The sequence below is a fragment of the Zootoca vivipara genome, chromosome 1, assembly GCF_963506605.1.
Source record: "Zootoca vivipara chromosome 1, rZooViv1.1, whole genome shotgun sequence".
NCBI classification, from domain to species: domain Eukaryota; kingdom Metazoa; phylum Chordata; class Lepidosauria; order Squamata; family Lacertidae; genus Zootoca; species Zootoca vivipara.
The window spans coordinates 31,642,665-31,668,645 of record NC_083276.1 but is presented as its reverse complement, the minus strand read 5'-3'; the positions used below and the strand labels follow the sequence as shown (position 1 = coordinate 31,668,645).

The following is a 25,981-nucleotide window of genomic DNA, read 5'->3' as shown; positions in this document are numbered from 1 at the left end:
GAGCTTCAGCTTCACTGAGGTCCTGGATCATGCTGGTTAAGAATGCCTCCTTATCAAATAACCTCGTGCTAAAGCCAAGGCAGAGATGAAATCTCCAGATCACTGACTTTAGAGTGCCTCCCTTGACTTCAGTGGGGTGGCTGAGAAGTAAATGTTCCAAGTGTAAATATGTCTTACACACACACATACCCTAAATCTGGGGGGGGGGGCTTCCTTGCAAATAAATTCTATTGATGTGCAGCCCTAGCTTCTGCATGTTTACTCAGAAGTAAGTCCTGATGAATTCAGTCCGGCTTACTCAGGCATCCCCAAACTGCGGCCCTCCAGATGTTTTGGCCTACAACTCCCATGATCCCTAGCTAAGAGGACCAGTGGTCAGGGATGATGGGAATGGATGATGGGAATTGTAGTCCAAAACATCTGGAGGGCCGAAGTTTGGGGATGCCTGGGCTTACTCCTAATGAAGTGTGAGTAAATTACATCTATTTATATTCTTTATATCCCACCTTTTCCTCCAAGGAGCTCCCAATTTTAACCTCACAACAACCCTGCGGGTAGGTTAGACTGAGAGGCTGCAACTGTCCCAAGGTCACTCAGTGAGCTTCATGGCTGAGTGGAGATTTGAACCCTGTCACCCAGATCTTAACCACTACACCACACTGTCTCTCTACTGCTGCCTTACTTTGCCTGTTTGGAGGGAGAGTAATAGGGTGTCGCCCTAAAGTTATTTCCTTAGAAGTGAGTTATGTGGAAAACATGTGTTCAAGAGGATCCTACTTTAGGATCCTAGTCAGTTGCAATCTATAAACCATTTGCTTAGGCTATGAGAAACCTGGGGGATAATTCCTGGAGCGCAGTTTGTGTGGATTCAGAGTAAATTCTCCCAAGGCTTCCTAGTTCTCGCTTGGTGGAAAGTTAACTCCGGTATTCTGGGTTTGTTTTCTTAACTGAAGGCTGAAGCGCTGTGCATATACTTACTTGGGAGTCCTTTCCACTGAATTTAGTGAAATTTACTTTGACAGCCTGGGTCGCAAAGCCCATATCCAATCCTATACTACCCCAGTTACTTCACTGAAAAATGCATCAAACACTAGAACTGACTTTTGTATAAACATGCATAATAATAATAATAATAATAATAATAATAATAATAATTTATTTGTACTCCACCCATCTGGCTGGACCTCCCCAGCCACTCTGGGCTGCTTCCAGCAAAGATTAAAATATACAATAAAAAGTCACAAATTAAAAACTTCCCTAAACAGGGCTGCCTTCAGATGTTTTCTAAATGTCAGGTAGTTGTTTATCTCTTTTAAAAAAAAAAGACAATTTATTAAATTTTCCAATTAAACACATTTAAACAAAAACAAAACATACAACCACAACCACAACAACACATAATAAACATAATAAACACGAAATTTCCTCTTCTTAACATCTAATCAATTATTACAATTTTCTTTGCTCTGCCGAGCTTTGACTTCCCTCCTTCCCCCCAGTCGGTTTTCTTATCCATTCCTATCTCACAGATCCTTCATTCCTTCTACTTAAAATCAATTCGTAGGGTTTATTTCAGTCCTGCAAGTGTCTTTAAACTTCTACAGTTCTTCTCCATATAGTGCACAAATTTACTCCAATCCTTTTGGAACCTTGACTCTCCCTGGTTTCGGATCCTGCTAGTCAGTCTTGCTAATTCCGCATAATCCATCATTTTCGTCTGCCACTCTTCAATCGTTGGTAACTCCTGAGTTTTCCATTTTTGGGCTAATAAAGTCCTAGCCGCGGTTGTCGCATACATAAATAATACTTGATCTCCTTTCTCTATCTCCTGTCCTATAAGTCCTAATAGAAAAGCCTCTGTTTTTGGGGAAAAGATGTATTTAAAAATCTTTTTCAGTTCGTTATATATCATTTCCCAAAATCTTTTGATTTTTTCGCATGTCCACCACATATGATACAATTCACCATCCTTCTCTTTACATTTCCAGCATGTTTTGCTACTCATCCTAAACATCTTAGCCAATTTTACTGGTGTTAAATACCATCTATATATCATCTTCAAAACATTCTCTTTCAGGGCAGTACATGCAGTAAATTTCAATTTTTGATTCCACAATTTCAACCACGCATCATATTCAATATTATACCCAAAATCTTTTGCCCATTTTATCATCACATGTTTAACTCTTTGACCTCTGATGGGAGGGCATTCCACAGGGCGGGAGCCACAGCGGTGGACCTCAGTGGGCCGAAGCCGTTTAGGGCTTTAAAGTGTGGGAATGTTCAGGAATGTGGATGAGGAGATATTGTTTAATATATCCTATCCCCGCTTGTGCTAGCAAGCACCAAACTTTAGCAGAGTAAAAACATTCCCCTTTTGCAAAATACACAGCAGAAAAACGTTTGCGCAGGCTTGATTTAAGCCACTAAAATAAAGTGTATTTTCCTGGTATTTCCCCTTTTTCCCTCTTAAAAGAAAAGACATAACACAATGCTCTTAAAAGTATAAAAGATGTTTACTTACAAGCATCTCGAGGTACAGCACACTCAAGAGGTAGACTTGCTTAGTTAAAAGGTAATATATACATTATGAAGTTCACTTATAAGAAGTGAGACTCCATCTTATCTCTCTCTCTAGGCTGGAGGCCTTGAGGGAGAGACTCACTAAGATGTGTGTAGTCCAAGAGGTCTGGTCCAAGAGAGAGAAATGGCTGTTTCCTTCAGAATTTATCTGCCACTTCCTCAACTCATTTGCATGTGAAGGAAGAGGAAACTAGGCTTAGTCATATCCTCCTCCTCAGTCCTCCAAGTGGACTATCTAGGGATTGTTGTGACTTGATTGCACTTAACCCTTTGCATCCCACATAAAGGTCAGCACCAACACTTTGAATTGTGCTCGGAAACGTACATAAGATGCTGTCAGACTTAATTCAGAATAAATATATGCTGTATACTGTATTCACAGGCATTTGGGACTCCGGTGTCAGGGCACAAACATCCACCGATGACATATAATCATGTGTTTTTAAAGAGTAACTCTTCAGTGGCACCTTCGGCCTTTTGATTGAGTCGTGTACACGTGTCTGTTTAATGGTAATTTCCCTCCTCCATGCTGAGCAGTGATGCGATCTCTAGACTTCATAGTCCCTCCCCGCGCGTGCTTTGGGGCTGGATGCCCGAGTGCATTACTTCCCTTTTGCCCAAAATAAGACAGCCCTGCTACTGTAGGTTCTGCTGAGTAGCGTCTGGGCACCTTTCCTAAACCCCTTCCTCCTGGCACCACGGACTGATCTTCCTTTTCCTGCCCTGACGGGGGATTGGGATGTGAGCTCCCCACCCCCTTCATGGTTGTGAAGCCACCTCCGCGCGTCCTGCGCAAAGCGCCCTCCTTGGGAGCTTGTCTCCGAGCGCGTCGTCGCCTGCCCTCCCCCCAGCCTGGAGACTCCCCGCGTCGCTTGGAGGAGGCTATTTTCATGCTAACGGGGGTCACTGCGGAGAGTCGCTATGGAGAGAGGAGAGAGGGACCCCCGTCCCCCCCATCCCTCCCTCCTGGTTACCAAGCTGTTGACATTCCCCGCGCCTCTGCGAAGTACCAGGAGGAAATGTATGTCCGCTTAAATGCCTGCTTGCCTGGCTGGCTGGGAGAAGAAAGGCCGAGGCGGGCTGGCTGAGGCTGCTGCTCCTGCTGCCCGTGGTCCATTGCAGCTTGAGATGATTAACTGGAGAGCAGCTCAAAGCCGGCGAGGCACAAAGGCCTTGTTGACAATGGCAGGAGCGCGGCCAGGCCCGGGCCAGATTCTTGCTGCAGCTGCTGCTGCCAGTCAGGCTCTTGGCAAGGCTGCGTAGGCTCCCCAAGAGTCAGGAGCAGCCTCGGGGTGAGGCAGGCCAGCGCTCTCCCTCCTTGGGCCTTTGTGAAATAAAGTGGCACTTGGCAGCTGAAGCCCAGATGGAGCAGACCCAAGCTAGGCCTGACAGGGCCAGCTTGGTTTTCTTAAAAGCTTTTCATGCCCTTTCCGAAGGGTTGAAATTCAACCAGTGAGACTTTTCCTCCTTCTCCCTCACACTACACTAGGGAAAAGTTTCACCTGCAGATTTTCTGTCTGCCCTGTTGCTGCTAGAGATGGGTGGCTCACCCTAAGCTGGGAAGAAAGAGCACCTAACCTTTATGGGTGACAAGTGTATTGGAGTGTTCCATTTCAGGGGAATCAGATTCAAAGGAGATCATCCTTTTGCCTCTTAAATCTTTGTCAGCATCATAGCTCCTGTCTGAAACAAGGGAAGTAATTGGTGTGCCTCTGAGCACCTGCAGAGTGCCTTTCATTCTTTCTGTAATGTGAGTTTGGTGCCAGGGGATTCCAGGACAGGTGAGCTGCCAGTTGTTCTTGTTTAAATTAACCTCCATTAACCTCCATTGTGCAATCACCAAATCAAGCATTATAAGGGCATTATAGAGGCCCTGTTCAATCATCTTTAGGGGGTGCTAGCACCCATAAAGGTTAGGTGCTTGCTTCAGTCCTGAAAGGGCTCCTCCTCTTTAATATTTATTAAGGACCCATGAGAAATCCAACCTGCATCGTAATAGATTAACCTTATTTGTGGTCTGTGAGTTTTTAAGGAAGGTTTGCTTGCTTTCTCTCTTGCCCTTTCAGGCCTGGAACAACGACCTGGTGCACAGAAATTTACCTGGCAAAGCTGGCTTCATTTCTGCATGACAGGCTGCTTTTCAAATCAATGGAGCAGAGCAAGAAAAAAGTGGGACATAGTCTAACAAAGCTGGACAAAAACCATATGCATGCTGAACACAGCCTGTTAGAAAATCCTCTCCAAGATGAATTCCCCCCCACACACCATGGGGAAATTAAAACGGCTAAATATTCTCTCATCCCAATCATTTCCCCAGATTCTCAGGGCAGAAGAAATAGGAGGAATACATTTTACAAGGTATGATCTGAAGGTGGTTCCCAGCTCAGTCCCTGGCATCTCCAGGTAGAGTTGGGAAGGACTTCTGTCTGAAACCCTGGAAATTGGGTACCCATCATGTAGACAACATTGAGCTAGATGGACTGACTCCATATGGCAGTTTCCTGTGTTCCTAAGGTACCTGAGGCCTCCACTTTGCTGCAGTTAAGTGGGTCTTAGCTGAGTTAATGCCATGTGAAAAGCAGCTTGGTTTCCAAAACATCAGAAAGGTGTGATATAAGTATAAGAGATTGAACAAAACGTAAGCTATTTTTCTATTGTCAGTTGAAAGTCTTGTTTGCATTCATTGAGTTAAAGCTACATATGAGGAGCTGTGTGTAGCATCAAAGTGATCAAATCCCTGCACTAGAGCGGATTGCATTATGAATTGGGTGGCTCAGAATTTAGCAGTCAGCCATTAAAGTAGTTCCCTGTAACTCAGGTGACACTGAAGGAGCAGGTAAGGCAATTTATAATGGCTCTGAAAACAAAATAAAAAAGTGCACAGATATATTTTATCTCCATTGATATTGGTTGCAGAATCCTTTCATCGATGCAGAATTTTGCTTACGAAATTAAGGAATAGTAGCATACAAGGTTCAGGGAGTTAAAATTTCCCTAGATCTATTCATGCTCTCTCCCCACTCCCCTTTGCTTCAGCTGGAGCCACAGCCCATGATGTGTTTAGGCTGGAATGTGTGGATTTGTTGACATTCAAATACTTCTTCTTAACCAGGTTTTTGAGAGGGGTGGTGACAGGCAGTTCATTTCACTTAGCCCCCAAGCCTGCAGTTCCTTGCACACTTTCTTGGAAGGGAAGCCCCATTGAATTCCGTGGGGCTTTCTTCCAAGTAAACATGCGTAGGCTCAGGCTGAAAATCTGACTTCGACATCGAATATCCTAGACATGAGAAGTCTGTTTGCTGGATCTATTTGTGGGGCAAATCACTTGGAGAACATTCACGAAGTCATATTGCTAATCTCGATTAATGAGGCTTGAATAAATAGCAACTCGGCTATTAAGCAACCTATTAGTACAGAAGCAAGCCGAGCGGCAAACCCCACCTTGCCAGGACTCTCTTAACTACTCTCGTTGCGTGAATAGAGAAGGCGGTTCGCATATCCAGGCGCGGTGAATTTGCGTGAAGAAGAAGAGGCTTTGAATGCGAGCCTTGGAAGTTCACACATCCGTCCTAATCGCTTTTCCTTGGAAGTAAAGCCCCGTTGGATTCACTGGGACGTTCTTCTAGCTAATAGGCATTATTTGGTCAAATTTATTCAGTTATTTCAGTGGCAAACTAAATGCGTCTGATGAACTCTCTCCAGTCATTATCTTTGCTTAGGATCGTGTCCAAAGGTTTTGAACTGGTTGCCAGAGTAAGATTCGAGCGGATTTGGAAGTCCGTCGGGATCTGGGCAAATCATCACCACCATCATCAAAGGGCAACATTTCTCTCAAAAATCGTAGCCTGGTTGCAGTTTTAAGGGAGGGAGGTTCGAATGCGCTGCCCTAATTTGTCAGCATATATATTTCCGACCTAGTGATAAAAGTGAAGACTTGGTAGAGTCTGTTTTTCAGATAGTGCCGCTGCAGCTGGGCGAAAGGAGGACAACAATCGAGCTTGTGTACTCTGTTTGTGTATCTACGGTCGTTTACAGTGCTCACAGCTGAAATCCGGCGTAACTCCTCCAGTTATTTCATATTTCGTTTCTGTTTAGATAAAATGCGTAACTGAATCCTCCCCACAGTCGCCTGTTTTGACCCTGCCTCTTCTTAGAACCTTCTAATATTTTCAGCAGAATCAAGTGTTGTCTTTGGTTGCTGGGGGAAGCCCCTTCGGAGGTTTCCTCAGGGACAGACAATACACGCACCCCACCCCCCCAAAGAGCAACAACTCCCTGAGCATAGAGGCGTGCAAAGGAAAAGATTTTCCCCTCGAGTCTGCTGGGTGCACCCCTGTATTCACTTTCTAGGAAGCCAATCCTATTGAAGACAATGGGTCTTGCTGCCACTTAAATTGCATCGTTAGAATCGTAAGGCTTTGCTCCTCTCCTCTCTAGAGCTAGAATATGGGTAAATGATAGAAATATCATTTGCTTGATTTCTATAATGTATACAGATAGCACCATTAAGCTTTGATTGATGAAAAAAATCAATTATTATTTGGACCTCTAGCACCCATTGGGAATTTTGCTGATTCCGCGGGAAATGGATTGCGCCTTTTTAGTTCTGCTATCCAGTATTCGGTTGTGTTTCTCAGATTAGAATAAAATTCGGTTAGGTTAGTCAAAGCTTCCGAATGACTCAGTTGCCATCCTTTGAACTTGCTTCAGGCTCATTGCAGAAAATGAGCAACGGTCAACCACTGAGAAAAAGACCTATTTGGGAGAATGCATTTTATTTGATGCTTCCATTACGCTCACCCGTGTTGCAATGCATTCCCGATAACCTAGTACGGCAGCAGGTGGAATACATATGAGCAGTCTGGTCCCCGACCCCCGACCCCGTTCCCCACCCCAGTCCTAAACCCATTCATTGCAAGTCCCTCAGTCATTGGAATTTTCCTGCCAAGTAACGTTTAGCATCGATTTAAGACAGCCGTTAAAAATAATTGGGTTTCCAGGAGAGATAGCCTGTAGTTCTAAATATCCTTGCTCGACATCCCGATCCTATTGAATATTTACTCGCAAGTAACTGCCGCCGCTCAGTGGCACTGGCGTTTACTCCAAAGCAAAAGTGCATCACATTGGCGGCTAAATTTGCCGAGCGATGTGAGTTTTCGCCCTCCTTGAAATGCACCGTGTTTGCTCTCCAGCTGTTGCTGCGCTTGTCTTCTGCTTGGTTTCCAGTGGAAACGCGAAAAAAGTTACAAAGCATTCGAGGTGGCTGTCGCTGGAATATATTCTCCAGGCATTCTTGTCTCTCTTTTTGTGGTCCTCCTTGTAGTGAGGAAAGAAGATTGATGCCATACTCTGATGGTTGGGTTACACTCTGTTTGGTTTTCCATGAAAGACACACACACACCCCATTTTTAAAACACCATAACCTCTCATATACTTCTTTAGATTTAAATCAATGGGGCTAGATTCCAACTAGATATATTCTTATTTTACTCATATATGCTGTCGGGCAACCAACCAGTTGCTGCAATGTATTGCAGTGGAATCCTAGCGTCTCATATCGCACTGGTAACAAACACAGATGGGAGGTTTCCAGTACCTAGCAACAGCTCTCCAAATTTCTAATATATTTTAAAGGAGGAGTTTCCCGGGCTCTTAATTTAAACATTGCAAAATGGGCAGCTGAGAAATCCAAAATATAACAAGAGTTGGCTAGTTACCTATCTTCTGCCATAACATACATCATCTTTAAAAATCCAAAAAAGATATAAATATTTACTGGACTATTAAAAATCAAACATTTGTACGGAGTTTATCTTATTAAGGTTAATGGAGGCGGCTGAAAGAATCCTGTTAAGGATGGGGTCCTAAGAGGACTGAGATGATGCATGTAAATTCTGTTGACATCCGTGGGAATTGGAAAGGAACCTGAATTACTTGCCACGCTCCTCCTGAAAACGAGCTCCACTGAAACCTCCTATACAGTACATACCATAGAAGCAGAAGCAAGCCTGTTGATTTAGAATAGAACACAGGAAATGTGTTCAGGGTTGAGATCCAGCAGCTCCATCCCCACGGGGATGCTAAGCTGGAGTACCTGGATAAGCCCTTAGGTTGCAGTCCTGTACAAAAATAATACTAGTGCAGGGAAATGGAGGCTGTGCAAGAGGCTTATTTGACGTCTGCGGGGGGGGGGGGGATGGACAGTGCAATGGGTGGATGGCAAAAGCCAAATCTTGCTCAGCTGACCTACATTCAATCTGCACCAATTACAAAACCTGCTGGGGGCTCCCAGACCCACCATCCTGTTTTCCTGGAAGTGGAACTTGCTTCCTGAAAAATCTAGGCCAAAAAAGCACGGGGGGAGGGGGGAGTTGCGCATTCCTACAAACACTGACCTGGGATGTAACTTCCACTGAACTCACTGGGGCCTATTTCTGAGTAGAGGTTATGTATGGGCTTGCACTGCGATTGCAATAAATGGAACCAGCCAATGGGTTTCGGATCCTTTAAATTCTGGCTGTAGAAGCAATAAGACTGGAGGAGAGAGCTGGGGAGGGGAATTCTGTATCTGGTGTTTATCGCCAACCTGAAACTTAAAACAAAGGGGAAGCTTGGTCTGTCCAAAGTTCAAAGCTGTGAAATCTCGGTTGTGTGTGTGTGTGTGTGTGTGCAATAGACAGAGAGAGAGAAGAAAAACACAAGCCTGGGCCAGAAAATGGCACTCTACTGGGAGGGGGGGAAGGTGATTTCGACTAATCTGTCCTTAACTGTTGCATTGTTGCAGGGTGCAGAATAATTATGGTAGTGGAAAAGAACACAGAGAGAACAAAGGCAATTTTCCATGGCGTCACCCCCCTTTCCTTGCTTGGTTTTCCACTGCTGAGCGCCTGGAAAGAACGGCTCCGCATCTTGACCAAAGACAGGTGACAGGAGCCCTGTTGCCTCGAAAAGCAAGAGGCATCTATTCTGCATTTGCTTGAGAAATGGAGACATCTGGACTTCAGAGCTGCGGGGAGAGCGCGACACCTCTCTCTGCACGGGCAGTCAGACCCTAAACACCTCAGAAAGTGAATGCATTGGAACGTCCTCCCCTATTGTGTGTGTAAAGAACTGCAGACTGTTATCTCTCGCAGGACATAAACAAGGAATATATTAATAAATTTGTTATACTGTATTTCTAGTACGACCTTCATCAGGAAGGATCCTGGGCAGTATACAAAGTAGGTTCCCCTCCCCCCTTTAAACCAAGCATCAACAATAAATTAAAATAGCTTGTACTTTATGCCTCAGTCCTAATCACAGACTTTTAGATGTAAGTCTCCTTGGGATCCTGCTTTCAAGTAATGTCTAAACTAAGTTACAACCCTGCACATTCTTACTCGGAAGAATAGTCCGCTGAATTCAGTGGGACTTACTTCTGAGTAAATGTATCAGGCTCTAAGATTAAGCTGCTACCCCAGGGATGGGGAAGCTGCAGCCCTCAAGACATTGGTGGGCTACAAGTCCCATCATGCTGAAACCACTGGTCTTGCTGGCTGGAGCTGATGGATGTTGGAATCCAACAACGCCTGGAGAGCCACAAGTCGCCCCCCACCATATACATGAATGTGACAATGTGATCCTCTGTATGTCTACTCAAGAGTAACTCCCACTTAAGGTCAGTGCACCCTACTCCCAGGTAAGTAGAGTGCCACCTTTTGAGTTCTGTGACCAATATAGCTTTAAACTGGGCTTGAAAGTCAATTCATAAGCGTATTAGTATCAACTGGTGCTGGTTTTGGCACCCGGTTTTGTTTTCATTGCAAATATCCGTACAGATCCATTCAATGTAAAGGCAAGCCCACTCAGATTGAGAACGCGCTCATTAGAAGCATATGCAAATCAATTCAAATCAATGAGAGGCTTCCCACTGACCTCAATAGGATGTGGATTGCATCCAATATAAATCAGCTTGAACAATCCATCCCAACGTGATGTTTGAGAACCGGTTGTGCTCCTTTGAAAGGACGGGGGGGGCGGAGATTGAAAGGACTGGGGGGGGATTTCCAGGCAACTGAGATTCATAAAAACAGATTCATAGCAACGGAACCTCTGGTTCAAAACCGCTTACACACACACACACCGAGAGAGAGAGAGAGAGAGCGCTATGATATAGCCTACACAAGCACACACACAGCTATGTCTTCAGAATTGTTTTCTGCGCCTGCTTGTTTTCATGGCACCCGAGTCCTAAGCACTTTTTAAAGGCAGCCGATCTTGTTGACTCCCATGAAGCTTTCTTCCAAGTGGGTCACTTCTAGGATCACCCCCTTAGAGCACGACCAGGATTCATTTAAATGAAACTGCAAGTTTCGTCTTAGCCACAAAATGCCCACCCTTTTAATAATTTCTGGAAAGTCTTCCTGAAGAATTTGATGCGGGAAAAGGAGGTCAAATGTCATGGGGGATGTTATCTGGAACAATTGCAAAATATCATTCCTTTTAAGGCCCTCATTCTATTTTGCCTGTTTTATTGAAGGCAACTGAAAGCTTCATTTAAAAAAAAGGCAAAATGTTCACAAGCCATCCACGCTTAATCCATCAGCAGGTCCTTCTTACATTAATCAATAAAGTGAAGGTTTTGTAACAAAAGATGCCGTGGTGCAAACAGAAATACATCTATTATGATGGAGAAGCAATCTCTCTCACCACTGAGGAAGAAGAATATTTTCTTCTTGTTCTATTATTATTATTATTATTATTATTATTATTATTATTATTATTATTAAACAACTGGATTTCTTAACAAACAACCCACTGCATCCCTGTAAATCTGCAAGCATGGCCCCGTAATAGATTCGAGGAGAGAAATAAACTGCAAAATATATACAGCGTTTCCCGGTCCACATAATATTGTCCTGGGAATTTTGGTGTAATTAATGGGGCGGGGCTTGTATTACACCGCAAATGCCCCTATTCTGCCTCTATGGGAACTCTATCGCGGCCTCCCCTCCCCCAGCGACCTTCCCATCCCCCGCCTCCCCATATGGGTCTTTTACACTAGTCAAAATCCAGTTAGCTCTCTTAAAAGGCTTCAGTAATATGCTGAATTACTCCCTGCTTGAGTTTAATGGAGTTAAATGAGCCTGAATGATGGCAACAGTTTTAGCTGTCTAGCACGTGGCTTGTTAAAGGAAGGTAATTGCATCTGAAAAGGAAAGGCATTTCCTGCATCCACAGGAAGAAGGGAAGAAAGCCAGAGCGTTCCCCCCTGACGCCGGAATCTACCTATGTCCTTGCTAACCTGCGGGACAGCGAAACAAGAGCGCGAGCATCCCCTGGGGAACAAATGGACCGCGAGGAGGAGGACTGAATTCGCTTGGGGGGTCGGGAGCAAACACCCCCTTCCCCATTGAGCGGATGGTGGAGCGAGACTTGCAGAGAATGCCGCTTTCCAGGACGTCTGTCTCTGCTTCTGGGGCAGAAGATCCCAGGCTAGGGATGTTAAAGATTAAAACCCACACATGCCCGCCCCCGAAACCAGAGATGGCGACAGCTGAGAGTCGGCCAGACAATAAACAGCTTTTCTTTTTCCTTCTATTGCCTTGAAATTGACATCGAAACAAACGCAGTAGTGGCTGGAGTAGTGAAAGTACGTATTTTTACAAGGCTGTTGTAATGAATGAAGCCTTGCTCCTCCTAACCACCACCCCCCGGCAGCCCCACTCACACCATTCTCCCTCCCCTCTACTATCCGGACCCAGCGCTATCTCTCAGTCGTTACTGCCCAACATAATATTACTTAAAAGTTGCGAGCTGTTTATAACACACTCAGCAGGACCCAGGGAGATCGATCCCCTGGAAGTCAATGGAGCTCATTATCAGGTATATGTGTGTCTGGAGAAAAGGGGGGGCAGAGAGGAAAGTCCATAGCATTTCCAGAGACGCAACCGCGCTCTGGTGTTGCGGCGAAATGCCTTTGGGTAGAGGTTTCGAGATGTGACCACGTATTCTCTAGTCTAGCCCCTTTGATTAAGAATAAAGGTCGTAGAGAGATGGGTTTTCCAGAAGTGCTATGCATTAACCAGCCCGGCAGAAGGACGCGCGTGCTTATTATTATGCCTCGCCAGACGGAGCAGGTGAATATCTTTTATTACACAGGCGCGGAGTACACCTTCCAAGTCAATTACGCCGCGTGTTGCCTACAGTGGAGAAGGCTGAACCCCGATAACCATCTCTTATGATCGTTGCTTATTTTGTGGAGGAAGGAGGGGAAGACACACACACACACACACACACACACACACACACACACACGCACGCCTTGTGGAAAATAAGAGACGAAGGTCTCTTAGGGAACAGTTGCGATGGGCATAATCCAACCATCCGTGTGAGCTGCAGATGGCCCGCTTCTTTCCTCGTGGGTCCCTTTGAAACTCGTCTCCTTGCTAGACACTCTTGCTTCTGACACCTTTGCAAAAGAACGGAGCCTTAGCAAAAGCCCGGACATTGCTTTGAATCTCTAGAAGTCTTTTAATCGAAGCTCTGTATAGATTGACCATGCCTGGAGGAGGAGTAGGAATAATAATAATAGTAAAAATAATAATAATAATAATAATACTTTATTATTTATATGCCGCCCATCTGACTGGTTTGCCCCAGCTTCTCCAGGCGGCTTCCAACAAATTAAAACATGACAAGACATCAAACCTTAAGAGCTTCCCTATACAGGGCTGCCTTCAGATGTCTTCTAAAAAAAGCAGGGAAATAGGCTGTGGGCAAGCAGGCACCCCGCTGCACCCCCTAACGTTTTGAAATGCAGATGAGGAGATGGGAAACAAGAGCGGAGGCGGGCTCCTTTTAACACGTCTGAACTAAACAAAAAAACACGTCACCCATATGGAGTTCTCCTTCAAACGCTGAGGCCTCTACTTTTAGCCGGACCCAAAATCCGTGAGACTGAATCCCGCTCGGGGCTGAATGTCCCGGGGCTTCGCTCACGCCTCAGCATTTGGACTTACTGGAGATTCCAGTCTAAGGGCGCCACTTTAAGCTGGCTTACTCGGAAGTAAGCCCCACCGAGTCTTACTGCCGGGTAAACGTGTGTAGGACTGTAACCCTAGAGAAAGTGCTTAGGATTACAATCGAAGTGTCCAAGTGCTGGGCGCAACAGCCGGATCCCATGGGTGTTTACTCGCGAGGCAATTCATCCCGAGCTGTCTGTCACTTCCAACTGCCCGCTCTCTCTCCCCACCACCCCCAGTTTACAAAAGCTTCGCAGGCTGTCCTGGTACGAATAAGCCACGTCGATCCAAGTAAATATATGGGTCGCCCGATACTCTCATAGTTTACTCAGAAGGCAGACCCAAGTGAGCGCCGCAAAAGGTAGTGGTAGCCGACTGTTGACCCAGAAGAAGAAATCCAAAATCCACATTAGAGCGATACCTTTATTAACCCAACCTAAGTGAGGTTTGGAGTTCGGATCAAGAGCATGGAAGCGTCAACTGATTTCCCTTCTCTCCATGAGACCCCCCCCCAAAAAAAAACACAACCCCACAACTCTTGTTTATTTGCCCTCTCTCTGCTGGAAGGTTTTGAGTTGTCGAGTCTTGATAGGCGAGAGTGAGCAGAACTAACACATCTGAAACGAAGCCCAGTTCCTAAATGCAGCATTACTTGAGAATCCGTCTCGCACGATCATATTTGCACCGGACAGAAGAGTTTGACACTCTCCTTTTATGCAACTGAATTCGGGAGAGGGGGGGCAATTGTGCGCATATTAGATGGGAGACGCAGGCCTTTCCTCTGCTGAGTATGTCTGGAACGGGCAGACGAAAGTCAAATGGGACCCAGGTTCACGCATACACACGACCCTTGCAGTCCAAAATGATGTGCTGTTAAGGAGGGCGTTGTTTTGGTGGGTCTTCTTGGAAAACTGGCACAGAAAAGGGGAGGGCGAGGAGTGGAGCAGCTAGTCACGGCCTCCTCACTTGTGGTTAGCGGTCCTTTGCCCTAGACCTGGAAGCAAGGGCTGTTCTTTTCAGGGCCGACTTTCCTCAGATTAATGGACTGAATTAAGACACGGAGTGGAAAGTGAAGCATTTGATTACTACCGTATGGAAGCAGCGCTCCCCCCGCTTAACGTGCTTATAAACAAGGAAGCCCCAAATGAGGCCAGCGAGGCTTCTGGATCCTAGTCGTTGTCAACATAAGGAGCTGGGGGCTTCGGAAGCAAGCAGGTTGAAAATGGGAGATCCCACCGCTTGGAGCCAGATGGGCAAGGTATAAATAAATCCTCACCCTCACCGGGGACCCCCTCTCTCAACGCGACAACAGAACATAATGAGTCAAGTGCGATGGGTTGAATTAAAAAGGGCAATACTTGTGATTTGGAAGCGGCTTGTGCGTGAATTTAGATCTGCATAGAAGGAAGTGGATCACCGGCCCAGAAAATCTTCTGCCACAATACTTTGCTTTAGATTGCAACCCTTTGCACACACACCCTGCCTAAGTAAGTACACCTTTGGGTGAACTATGGATAGGCTTTCCAGCATTAAAACTACTACACCAGAATCTCTGGAGCTGTTTGGGATTGCTACATTGTTTCTACTGCTACAAGGGTAGAGAGAATCATTCTACCTACCAAGTCTGATCCTGGATCCTTGCCTCACTGGTTGCTATCATCCGGAATTCAGTGGGGTTTCATGCATAGGATTGGACTCCAGTTGTATGTGTAGGTCCATGTTTCCCCTATGTATGTCCCTCTGAATTCAGTGGGATGCCTCCCCCCCCAAGTGTGTCTAAGTTTGCAGCCATATAACCTGAAAGCATTTATTAAGACTCTTAGAAATAGAGAATTGGCCTCTTGTACAGACATACTGATGGAATAAAAATAATACCGAAAGCCTTACTTAAAATGGTCTCATTCCAAAGGCTTTCGTCAACAGCGAAATCTGAATATGAACAGCTACAATGGAGGTCCAATAATATACAGAGGACACAATTAAACACTAACTAGCAACTCGATACACAAACTTGTGTATTGGTAAACTTTGTGGGGAAGCGGGGAAGGATTGGATTTCCAAAAAAAAATATTGCAAGCAGTAACTTCAGCTAATTTAAAGGGAGGTGCGGACAGGAACAGGAAACCGATTCCTCCTCTTTTGCTAACTTGGCGCTAAATTCCACTACAAAGTGAAGCTACAAGGCGTTCCTCAGCAAAGACTTAGGAAAACTGCACACTAGAATTCACCACCAAACTGCAAAGCCTCCTTCCAGTGAACAAGAAAGCGAGGGCAACAGAGCCAGCTTCAGCAACCGACACAGCTTATATTTTTAAAACTCGCTAAGTGAATCCAACCCATTTCTCACTAAAGCCATTGGCAACATCCCTGTTTGGGTTGCTGCAGGCATTTCGCACCCGTGTTCTTATGGTGGTCGATTAAAACTTGAGCCTTTTGTTAATGTAAAATAGAGGGGTGAGGGGACTTCATCACTCGATAATTCACATTACAATAGTAGAACCACAACCCTATCTCCCAAATTAAAACCAACATTTCTCTGCTGGGAGGAAACAATAACAGTATCCCTTTAATGCAATCTAGGGCAGATCGGGTGCTCTTTTTTCTTCCCATACATAAGGAGAGAAGGTTTAAGTTTGTGATAGACTCCCCTCGCCCTGTAGGAATGCGCTGCTTGTTAGATATTCAGTACATTAAAAATATATATTTAATGTGCGTCTACTAAGAATGGGTTGTGGCCATCCCTATTCTGCATCACAGAAGCCCCTGTGAGCTCCTAATTTATCAGCTAGGAAAGGGGAGGGGGAACCAACATCTTTTGTTTACCCCCTCCATCTCTTTCTATTTCAGACCATTTAATTAATATAGAGGTAGTCATCCTACCCAATAATGGAACAAAATAAAATAACCCAAAAAATTCTCTCGTTGATAATATTCGATTTATTTAAAGTCCTTAACTGCAAATGAGAGAGAGAGAGAGAGAGAGAGAGAAAGGGGGTGCAAAAAAACCCAAAAACATACGTCGCTGCTTATATTGTCATTTTTTCCTTTAAAAAAATCAAAACATATTTTTTTTCAATTACAATCACATTTATTATAAAATTAATATTTTTTTATTTTCTTTTAAATGGTGTGTGTCATTTTTTAAAACCGTTATTTAAAAGCACTTTCAAGCTGTAAAGAAAGAAAGTAATAAAACCGTGCAAATAAATTAAGGACGTCGTGAAAGCGAACAAGGAGGGGAAGGGGGGCGGGAGGAAGGGAAGCAACCCGTCTGGCTAGGCCAAAACATCGTGTAAAAAAACGGTGGAAAGTGCATTAACACTGAATGAACGTGCTAACAACGGCGATAATTAAGCGGCCACAAGAAATTCGAGAGGGGCAGAATCATGGCTGGTCATAGAGCATAGCTGCCAAGTTATCCCCTTTTTAAGGGATTTTCCATTATGCTGAATAGGCTTCCTCGCGAGAAAAGGGAAAACTTGGCAGCTATGTCATAGAGTGATCTGATGAAGAGGAGAGGGAGGGAGAGAATCCCTTCTATCTTAAAATATTCGGTGGAGGGAGAGGAGAACGACAATAATTATTGTTGTTCGGATAAATATGGTTCTAGAACGCACGCGGCGGGGAAGGGGTCCTGGGATTAAATAACCGCCCGTCCACGTGGCCAGGGCGCTTCCCGGTGAAGGAGACGCTTTAGTAACAGCTTGGGAGGGAGGGGGGAAATTAAACGACTGCGACCTGTGCGACTTTGCATCCATATCCAGCCGCGACCCCTGTCACTTTGCAGAGTCAGGGCAAGGGGGTTCAGGATCAGGCCCTACGGTCCATGTGCGTGTGACCTATCTCTCCCAAGGGAGCCATTCCGAACCAGCCAGATCAACTCTGGCTTGGTTAGGAGATTTACTTTCCCCAAGTCTCTCAGGTGGGACCTGGGGCTGTTCTGTTCAAGGACTCTCTTGGCTTTTTTTGTATATGTTTTTTTTTGTGTATACTTAGATGTTCAGCACTGTATCGCCTGTCCCTGGAGGACTTCCTAATTTAAATTTTACTTAAACCTCTCCATTTGGGACTTTAGCTGGAGAGGCCTGTGCCTGCAGAGAAGGCCCCCGGTTCCACCTCATTCTGCCTTTTATTTATTTGTCTATCTATGTAAAGGCTGGGCTGGATGGGGGGGACTTGGAACAGCTCAGTCTTGAGACCTTGCAGCCAGAGGTCTGACTCTGACTCACTAGAATAAGGCATCTTCTTAGGCCTCCTTTTATTGGTTAAGGTACTAAATCTGGTGAGATTACACTGAAGAAAGTTAAAGTTGGGGGCGGGACAGGAATCCACCAATAATAATAATAATTTACAGGTTGGAAATCAATCTTTCTTTCGTGGTCATGGCGAGGGAAGGTGGGCGTATATACAGTATCCATTTGCGGAGTTGGATGCGATTTGCTGGACTTTCCAGGCCAAAATAGAATAAACACGATGCATTTGGGGTGGGTGGGTTATACAATAATAATAACAATAACAATAATAAAGTAACAGTCCTTTCTTCTGCTCTCCCCCCTTCTCCTTTTGCTTCCCCCGCCTCGCAGGGATGGTGTTGGGGGAAACGCACCGTCAGTTTCGGCTGAGAGATCTAGGAGAAGGGGGAGGATGGGAGAGGCAAAACCAACCAGCCCTGCTGGGGAGGAAGATTTCTGCTCGGTGCGCCCTCGAGTCCCTGCCAGCTAAGACGTATTTAGGACGGGTCTGGAATACACACCTTGGTAGTAGGACGGCTCCAGGGCCGAGGGCTCAATGCCTCCCCGGCCGCCCATGGACGCGCTGCCCAGAGGCAGCCCTCCCGGCAGCCCGGCCCCGTAGGAGGAATATTGCAGCGCTTGCTCGTAAGCCTTGAAGTCCAGCTTGTGCTGCTGTTCGGAGGAGGACATGAGGTTGTTAATGGAGAACGGGTGGTTGAAGGAATAGTGCGGGTCGCCCTTGAGGTGCAGCTGAGACTCGTGGTGACCCAGAGAGTGGCCCGGGTGACCCAGCGAGGCCAAGCTCGGCCCGGGGGGCACAGAGGCCGCTGCCACCGCTGCTGCGGCAGCAGCAGCCGCCGCCGCAGCAGCCGAAGCCACCGACGGCTTCAGCTCAGCTCCACTCCCGCTGTGGTCCAGGCCTTGCGGGCTGCCTGAGCCGGGATTCGAAGGGGCGGACTCTAGCTGGCCTCCTTTGGCGCCTCGGTGCAAAGGCGAACCTCCTCCTCCGGGGTCTTTCCTGCCTTCGCTGCCGTTGCCGCCGCCGCCGCCGCCGCCACCACCTCCTCCTCCTCCGACGGCACCTTGTCCCGCTTTGCCGCCTCCGGGCTGCTTGTCGCACTTGAAGCGCTTCTGCCGGCGCAGGTAGCAGCCGTTCTCGAACATGTTGCCCGAGTCCGGGTGCAGCGTCCAGTAGGAGCCCTTGCCAGGCTTGTCGGGCGAGCGCGCCACCTTGACGAAGCAGTCGTTGAAGGAGAGCGAGTGGCGGATGGAGTTCTGCCAGCGTTGCTGGTTCTGGCGGTAGTAGGGGAACAGGTCCATGATCCACTGGTAGATCTCGCTCAGCGTGAGCATCTTGCTGGGCGCCTGCTGGATGGCCATGGTAATGAGCGAGATGTACGAGTAGGGTGGCTTGGCGTGCGGGTAGCTGCGCTTGAAGCTCTTGGCGTCCCGCCCGCCGCGGCTCAGCGACGGCGCGGCATACCCCATGGGGCTCATGCACGGAGGACCCATGGCCCCATAAGCGCCCAGCCCGTTCAGAGAGGCCTGCGGGCTGCCCATCGCGTTCATGCCGCCGGGGCTGAGCGCCGAACCCATGGCCGACATGCTGTTCATGGCGCCCCCCGACGCCCCAGGGCTCAGGCCCGCGCCCAGGCTGGGGTTGGCGTAGGACACGTTGAAGGAGCCCGACGTCATGTTGCCGCTGGTGGTCATGGCGTTCATGCTCATGTAGGTGTTCATGGAGTTCATGGAGCCCAGGCCAGAGTTCATGTTGCCCACAGGCACCGTCGAGTAGGCCTGCGGAGGGAGACACTGGTTAGACATGGGGGAACTGGCTGAATCTTAATTTAGACGGCCGAAAGGAGGCGACAAGCCGGAGCGCACCTGCCTGCCTTCCTAACCTTCCTTCCCCTCGGTGGCCCCAGTGGCTGCCACAGTCCCTTCCCACCTTTGCCTTTATTGGCCACCTCGGTGAATTCCCAGCTGCTCTCGTAAGATTCCTTTCTCATGCAACCAGCCGGCGAGGATTAGGATCTGGACTGTCGCTCACAAACTGCTCTCAAAGCAGCCCTTCTTAACCGTATCCTAGTCTCTAGCCTACGATTTATCACAGGGTTCGCTAAAGGGGAAGCGTGTGTGTCCAGGTTGATCCTCCAAACTCTAGAAATATATTGGCCCTGGGTGGATCAGGGGGTTTGTTGGGGGGAGTGGGGGGCTGTGTGAAAAGGAAAGGAGAGGTTTCACACACGCACACGCGGTTTGCATTTGAAGGACAGCGACACTACGAATCTAGGCGATCTAACTTTATAGGAGAACTAAGACGTATATGTAAAAAGTCCCAATTTGCACCGATTTGGCGCGCATCCTGTTAGAACGTTTTTCTTCCTTCAAAGTAAAGAGTGCGGAGGATCAACCACAAACCGCTGTAGCCCCCCACCCCAATCTCCACATAAAGTAAAAATTGAGATGTTTGGATGCGGCCTGTATCGTTAAGACGAGGCCCTGTTCTTAGGAAGGAAAGATCCTGGCCGCGTGAGTAGGTGGCTGCGGGTGTCAAATTATGCCCAACAAACCAGAGCTCGGGAACACGCGGGGGACGAACCGGTCGCCCCAAAGAATCAGACACCCACAGACGTTCACAGGTCCCGCAGGGGCAAAGCGCCGGCTGAGACAAGACCCGAAGAAGCCCGGCTCTTCCTTCAGAAATTCCCCTTTTCCAAGGCCAGGTCGTGTACTATTTCGTTTTTTAAAAAAAATCGAGGGAAACACCAGTGAGAATTAAATACACTTAAGAATTACAGCGGGGGAAGAGAAAGATCGGTGAGAGAGAAGCCGCCATTCCCCCCAAGATCGCCAGCCTCGCCGCCACAAGAAAGCGCATCCCTTGGAAGGGAGGGAAACCCAACGGCTTGCGGCGCTGACCCAAGCCGGGTGGCGGATCAATTGTCACTGGGCTAGGCCGCGGTGGCAGGTGCCTTCCCCGAAGGAGGCCCTGTCGAAATCCGAAATGGAGCTCTCCGAGGTCGTGGCTCCTCCTCGGCCTCCTTCCCCCAAAGCTTCCCAAAGTCTCAGAGAGAGGCTGGTGGGAAAAACAAACTTTGCGGCCTCTTTGACGCAAACCCCGGGTCCCTCTTCTCTCTCTCTGCTTTTCTGTGCTGGCTGCCCCCACATTCCTGGCCCGCCAGGAAGATTTCTTCAAAATGAACAACTGCAAATGAACAACTGCACCTTTTGGGCCCATAACAACACAGCCTTTTTTGGAGGTGGTGGTGGTGGGGAAGGTGGCTTCCCTCCGCCCACCTATTTTCCCGAGGGAAAATAGTCAACCGAAACTTCATTAAACCTTTCGACCGTCTCTAAATTAAGATTCAGCCAGTTTCCCCACGTTGAGTCCCAAATAACAGAACGGTCTGGAATGAAAGAACAGACCAAGAAGTCCAACTCTAAATTTAAAAAACAAAAAAATCAAGTGGGGGGAAAAAACCGAGAAAGTGAACCCCCGCTTAATTTTTTAAAAATATAATTACTAAAACAACTGCAGCTAATGCACGGACTTGAATCCGGAAAAGGGTATCCCATAGGTTCGCTTCCTAGTTTGCTTGTGTTTTAAACGTTCAGTAGGTTTATTCCCAGTTCTCTAGTATAATTAGAATCCCAAATTCCTAAAAGCTAAGAGATTTATAATATGCCTGAGATTTCTAGCAGAGTATCTCTCCGGCAGCGTAGAGGTGGTTGTTATAGGTGATACACCGACGGCTCCCCTACTTGTGACTTTTTTTTCTTTTTTAGTAAACAATCCTAAGATTATGAGTGTGACTAAGCATAACTGATGGAGAATATAATTTCTATATAAACATTATATATTTCGATATAAAACTATTTCTCCATAAATGAATCATTTCCCCCCCCCCTTGCCTGGAGTGCCATGATTTATAAAACAAATACGTTAAAAAAAAATATTCAAGTATCCTTCACAGAGCAAGAATGGATGGTAATATAATGTGTTCGGGCGGGTGAGCGATAAATAAAACTGGATGTAAACTTGTCAATAGAACACCGAACAATCAAATTAAGAGAGAGAGGAAAATCTGGGGCGGAGAAGGATGAATTATGCTTACCAATGAAGGGCCCTACATTATCATACTAGCGGTATTTTAGGGTCCCCCCTTCCGGAGTGCCTATGGCGCTGGGAAGAGGCATACATTTAATCTAAACCCCTTCCTTGGCCCCTGTTGACCCTTCAGTATTAAATAAGAATCCGGAATACGACAGCCTACACAAACACATATGTTCAGCCGGAGTCTACAGCCTGCTCGGGCAGCGCATATGAACCCAAGACTGTTAACTCTGGGGAGGAAAGCACTGTTGAGCAATATCTGCTTTTTTGCACACACGCCGTCAGGTCTGCTTGATCTTGGGTGCCTCTCCCTCCCCGCCCCCACCTTTATTTTTGTCCGTATCATCTTGTCACTTTTCCTTTCACGTTCTGTAAGGCTCGGTTCGCAGTTGAAGCCATTTTGGGGGGGATATTTCACTCCCATGTCAGTTAAGAGGGCCCCATTAATCTCTCTCTCCCCCCCCCATTGGGGTTTTACATGCTCCTCCACCCGTTATTGTTCGTTTGCTCGTCTTTGATCTTTTCTTGGAAGTTCTTTGGAGCATATTGTTAAATCAGGAACGTGGATATGAATGGACAATGCCAAAAAAAGAGCCCGGTTCCTGGTCACAGGCTCCAGACATCCTATTCTCCGCAGCGCCACCCGCCGGTCGCGGGGAAAATTGCCCCCGTTTCAGTTTTTATTCCTCCGCCGCCTTGAAAGAAGCGTGTTGCAAAGTACACACGAACGATTGTTATGCTCAGCAGAGTGCAATAGCAACCCAGGTGAGGGGTGGGAGGGAGAGAGGAGGCGGCCGACGAGACAGAAAGCTTTCCCCGTCAGGAGGGGTAGAAGTGTTCTTTGCCTCAAACAACCCCACCCCCTGCCCCACACATCAAGGCCCTAACTCAGAATCAAGATGCGTTGGGTCTCCATGGAGAGATCCTATAAAGAAACCAAGGACTCCTGTCTTCTGTCCACTCGACGGCCAGGGGCATCTCCCCGCTGCCCTCTATAGTTTCTCTTTGGCGCCTTCCTTCCCGGGTTCCCGGGCAGCTGGAAGGTCGAGGGAGGCAGACCTGGGCTTCGTCGGACTCTTGAGAGCGGACCCTGGCTCCCCCTCTCTCTCACACCCCCCCGTCACACCTCGAGGGGACGGACGGAGTCCCCTTCCCAAGCCCTCCCCGCACCCCGCTCGGCTCACCTCCTGCGTGTCGGCGTAGTAGCTGTTCCAATCGCTCGTCTCGTGCCCTTCCATTTTCACGGTCCCTAACATCCTGGAACCAGCCTGCCCGGGGTAACCATCCAGCCCCTCCCGGCGAGTGGCGGGTCCGGGGAGCCCCCCCGCCCGCAGTCCCGGAGCGGGGAAAGCCGAGCTGCGGCTCGATCAAGCCCCCCGGCGGAGGAGGCAGCGGCAGCAGCAGCAGCAGCAAGCGGTGTGCGGCGGGCAGCCACTCGAGGAAGTGAGGAAGTGCTGGCTGGGATGCGAGGGGAGTTGAGCTGAGGTGGATCTTACGTCGTCGCACCAGCGGCAGCGGCGGCAGGAGAGGCACCAGCGGCTCCAGCAGCGCCCTCCTCCTCCTCCTCCTCCTCCTCCTCCCCCTCCCCCTCCTCTCCCCATTTGTCCGCCCGCACAAAGACGTTCGCACCTACAAAGCCGGAGATGCACCTGCAAACAAGGCAACGCGCAACTCCCCCGGGGCGGCACTTTAGGCGCAAAGCGGTGTAATTGGCTTAAGCGCACCGACGTGTTGTTGGGGGGGGGGGGAGAGAGAAAGACAGAAGTGGGGACCCGTAAAGGGAGGAGGGGAACGGGAAACTACTGCCCCCTCCTTTCCTCCAACCCCCTCCCTCCCTCTCTCCATTGGGGAAGGGGAGGGGCGAGGGGGAATGCCAAGAGAGAGGCGAGCACAGCCCCCTCTCTGCTTGGATTGGGAAGAGCAGCATGCGCCTAGGGCTGGCTGGCTGGCTTTACTCGAGGGGGTGGGTAGCAGAGGCGCCCCCTTTCACTTGGTGGCCGCTTCTGGGGTTGGGGATGGAGCCCAAGTGTGCCTCTCTGCCCCCACCCCCCAGCACACACACAGTTCCCCGTTTGCCTGGCCATCTCCCCAGACAGCTCCTGAGGCAGTTTCGCCTTTTTTGCGCACGGGCTTTCCCCCGCTCCTTTTTGGCCCCGTCCCCGCGCCGTCCAGCAGCCCCAAGCCGCCGTGTGAATGAGTCACTCCGCGTGACGCGCGCGGTCCCAATGAATAGCGAGGTCGGCCAGGCTTGGCTTGGCAAGCGGCCCAGGTGAGTCATGCCGAGCAGCTTCGCGGCCAGCCAGCCTGCGCGCCCGCCACCCCTCCCTCGCGCGCCTGGCCTGGCTGGTGGGTGACTGGCCAGCGTCCCCGGCTGGGAAGTGGGCAGTCTGGCCTGGTCCTCCCCATTCCCGGGACGGAGGCCCCGATCCACGCCCCTGGGGCTGCGTGGGACTAAGACAGAGGACCTTCCTAGAGGAGGAAGAGGTCTTGCTTCGCGGTAAATTTGCCGGGATCCCTTGCTTTTGTGTGAGGCGATCCTCTGCAGATCCCACCCTACCCTTAACTCGAATAGGGCTGCTTCTGAGTAAATGGGCTGAGGGTCCATTTACAGAGTGCTGTCTTCATTGCCCCCAAACGTTGGTGGCCAGCCGCGGAGGATGGGGAACCACTTCGTGGAAACAAGCAAATCGGTCCAGAAATTTGTTTCAGGGGCTCTGGACAAGGAGGGGGGCACCACGGTGGAAGAGATTTTCCATGGGTTGGATCTAGTCTTTGTTAATTGAACTTAGTTCCCGTTGAAGTCAGTGGGGCGTGGGTCCAGTTATTTTGCCCATCGGTAGCAGTGGGACACCGGTCGAACGCACGTCGTCTAGGTTCACGCTCTTTTCTATTTACAGAGCGATCCTAGACATAAGTTCCGCTATGTTCTGTGGGGTTTGTTGCCGGTTTGGTGCACAGGGTCGCTGCTTAAACCGAGACCGAGGCTTCTCAGCCTGTCCTCTATTCCAAATAATGTTAATTATTAGGGCCAGTGCCTGCAATCCTACGGGGGCGCAAGCGCAACCCTCTCTCTAAGAACATAGTAAGTGTCCCTTCCGAGTAACGTTACATAGCACCGGACTGCGTGCATACTTCCTCAAGAGCAGATCCCAGTAAAGTCATTTGGCCTTACTGAGTAGGATGAGGCTGAAAAGGCGATTTAGTTCCAATGCAACCCATGGAATAAAATATGCTTTCAAATTCTAACATTTTGCCCTGGCTAACTGGGGCTCCTTTTCCTTTTTGGGGGTTGGGAAAACATGATAGCATCAGGTTTTTTTAAAAAAATTATTATTGATTTTGCTGGATAAATCTTAGATCCGTAACAAGCGTTTTGGTTTACACAGGTTGTGCATCCAGTTTTTCGTTTTTATGTCGTTCTTGAGACACAGCAAGGCGATACACAGATAATAGTTTTCAATCACATCTATTTGTTGTTCCATTTACATTGAACCATTTAAAGTAAGCAAATAACGCGATTTTGTATATAAAAAAATTAAGGTAACGTCCTTGGTGTAAGACATATGGTTTAAACCTGTCAACAAAAGGCGGCCTCTCTCATCCCTCTCTCTCTCTTTGTCCTTTCTCTGGCCGCAGCCGCCTGAAATCTGGCAACAGAATTAAGTTAAATCCTTGAAACAAACAAATGTCTCAAATCAGCAGGAGAGAACAAGGGATGAAAATGTGCCATTAAGGAAATAAAAGATAAAAGCACGAAAGGACAAACTGCTTTTGAATATGATCACACTGTAAATTAAAGACGCATTGAAATACAATACGTAGGGATGAATTGCTACAGAAGGCACAACCTTTACTTGGGACTTGGAGAAAAAGAGGGCCAGGGGTGCGGGAAGAGATGCTCCTGACTGCCAGGCTGATGATGGACCTCTCCGATCCTAAGTAGCTCCCATTGCGATGAATGGGCACCATGATGCAGTTGCTTAAAGCCCCATTCATTTCAGTGAAGCATTTATGAGTCTTGTTCATTTATGTGGACCGGGATTGAT

At 48.0% G+C, this 25,981-nt stretch overlaps 2 protein-coding genes across 2 annotated transcripts in view; both read right to left on the bottom strand.

Moving 5' to 3' along the window:
• SEC23A (SEC23 homolog A, COPII coat complex component) overlaps positions 1-25,981 on the bottom strand; it is a 563,646-nt gene that overhangs the window by 98,970 nt on the left and 438,695 nt on the right. The window lies entirely within an intron of this gene.
• FOXA1 (forkhead box A1) lies at positions 15,717-23,595 on the bottom strand. The gene is made up of 2 exons (XM_035109059.2): positions 23,120-23,595; positions 15,717-19,615 (listed from the first exon to the last, which is right to left on the bottom strand). The coding sequence occupies exons 1-2, from the start codon at positions 23,189-23,191 to the stop codon at positions 18,305-18,307; spliced, it is 1,383 nt and encodes a 460-aa protein (XP_034964950.2). The 5' UTR covers positions 23,192-23,595; the 3' UTR covers positions 15,717-18,304.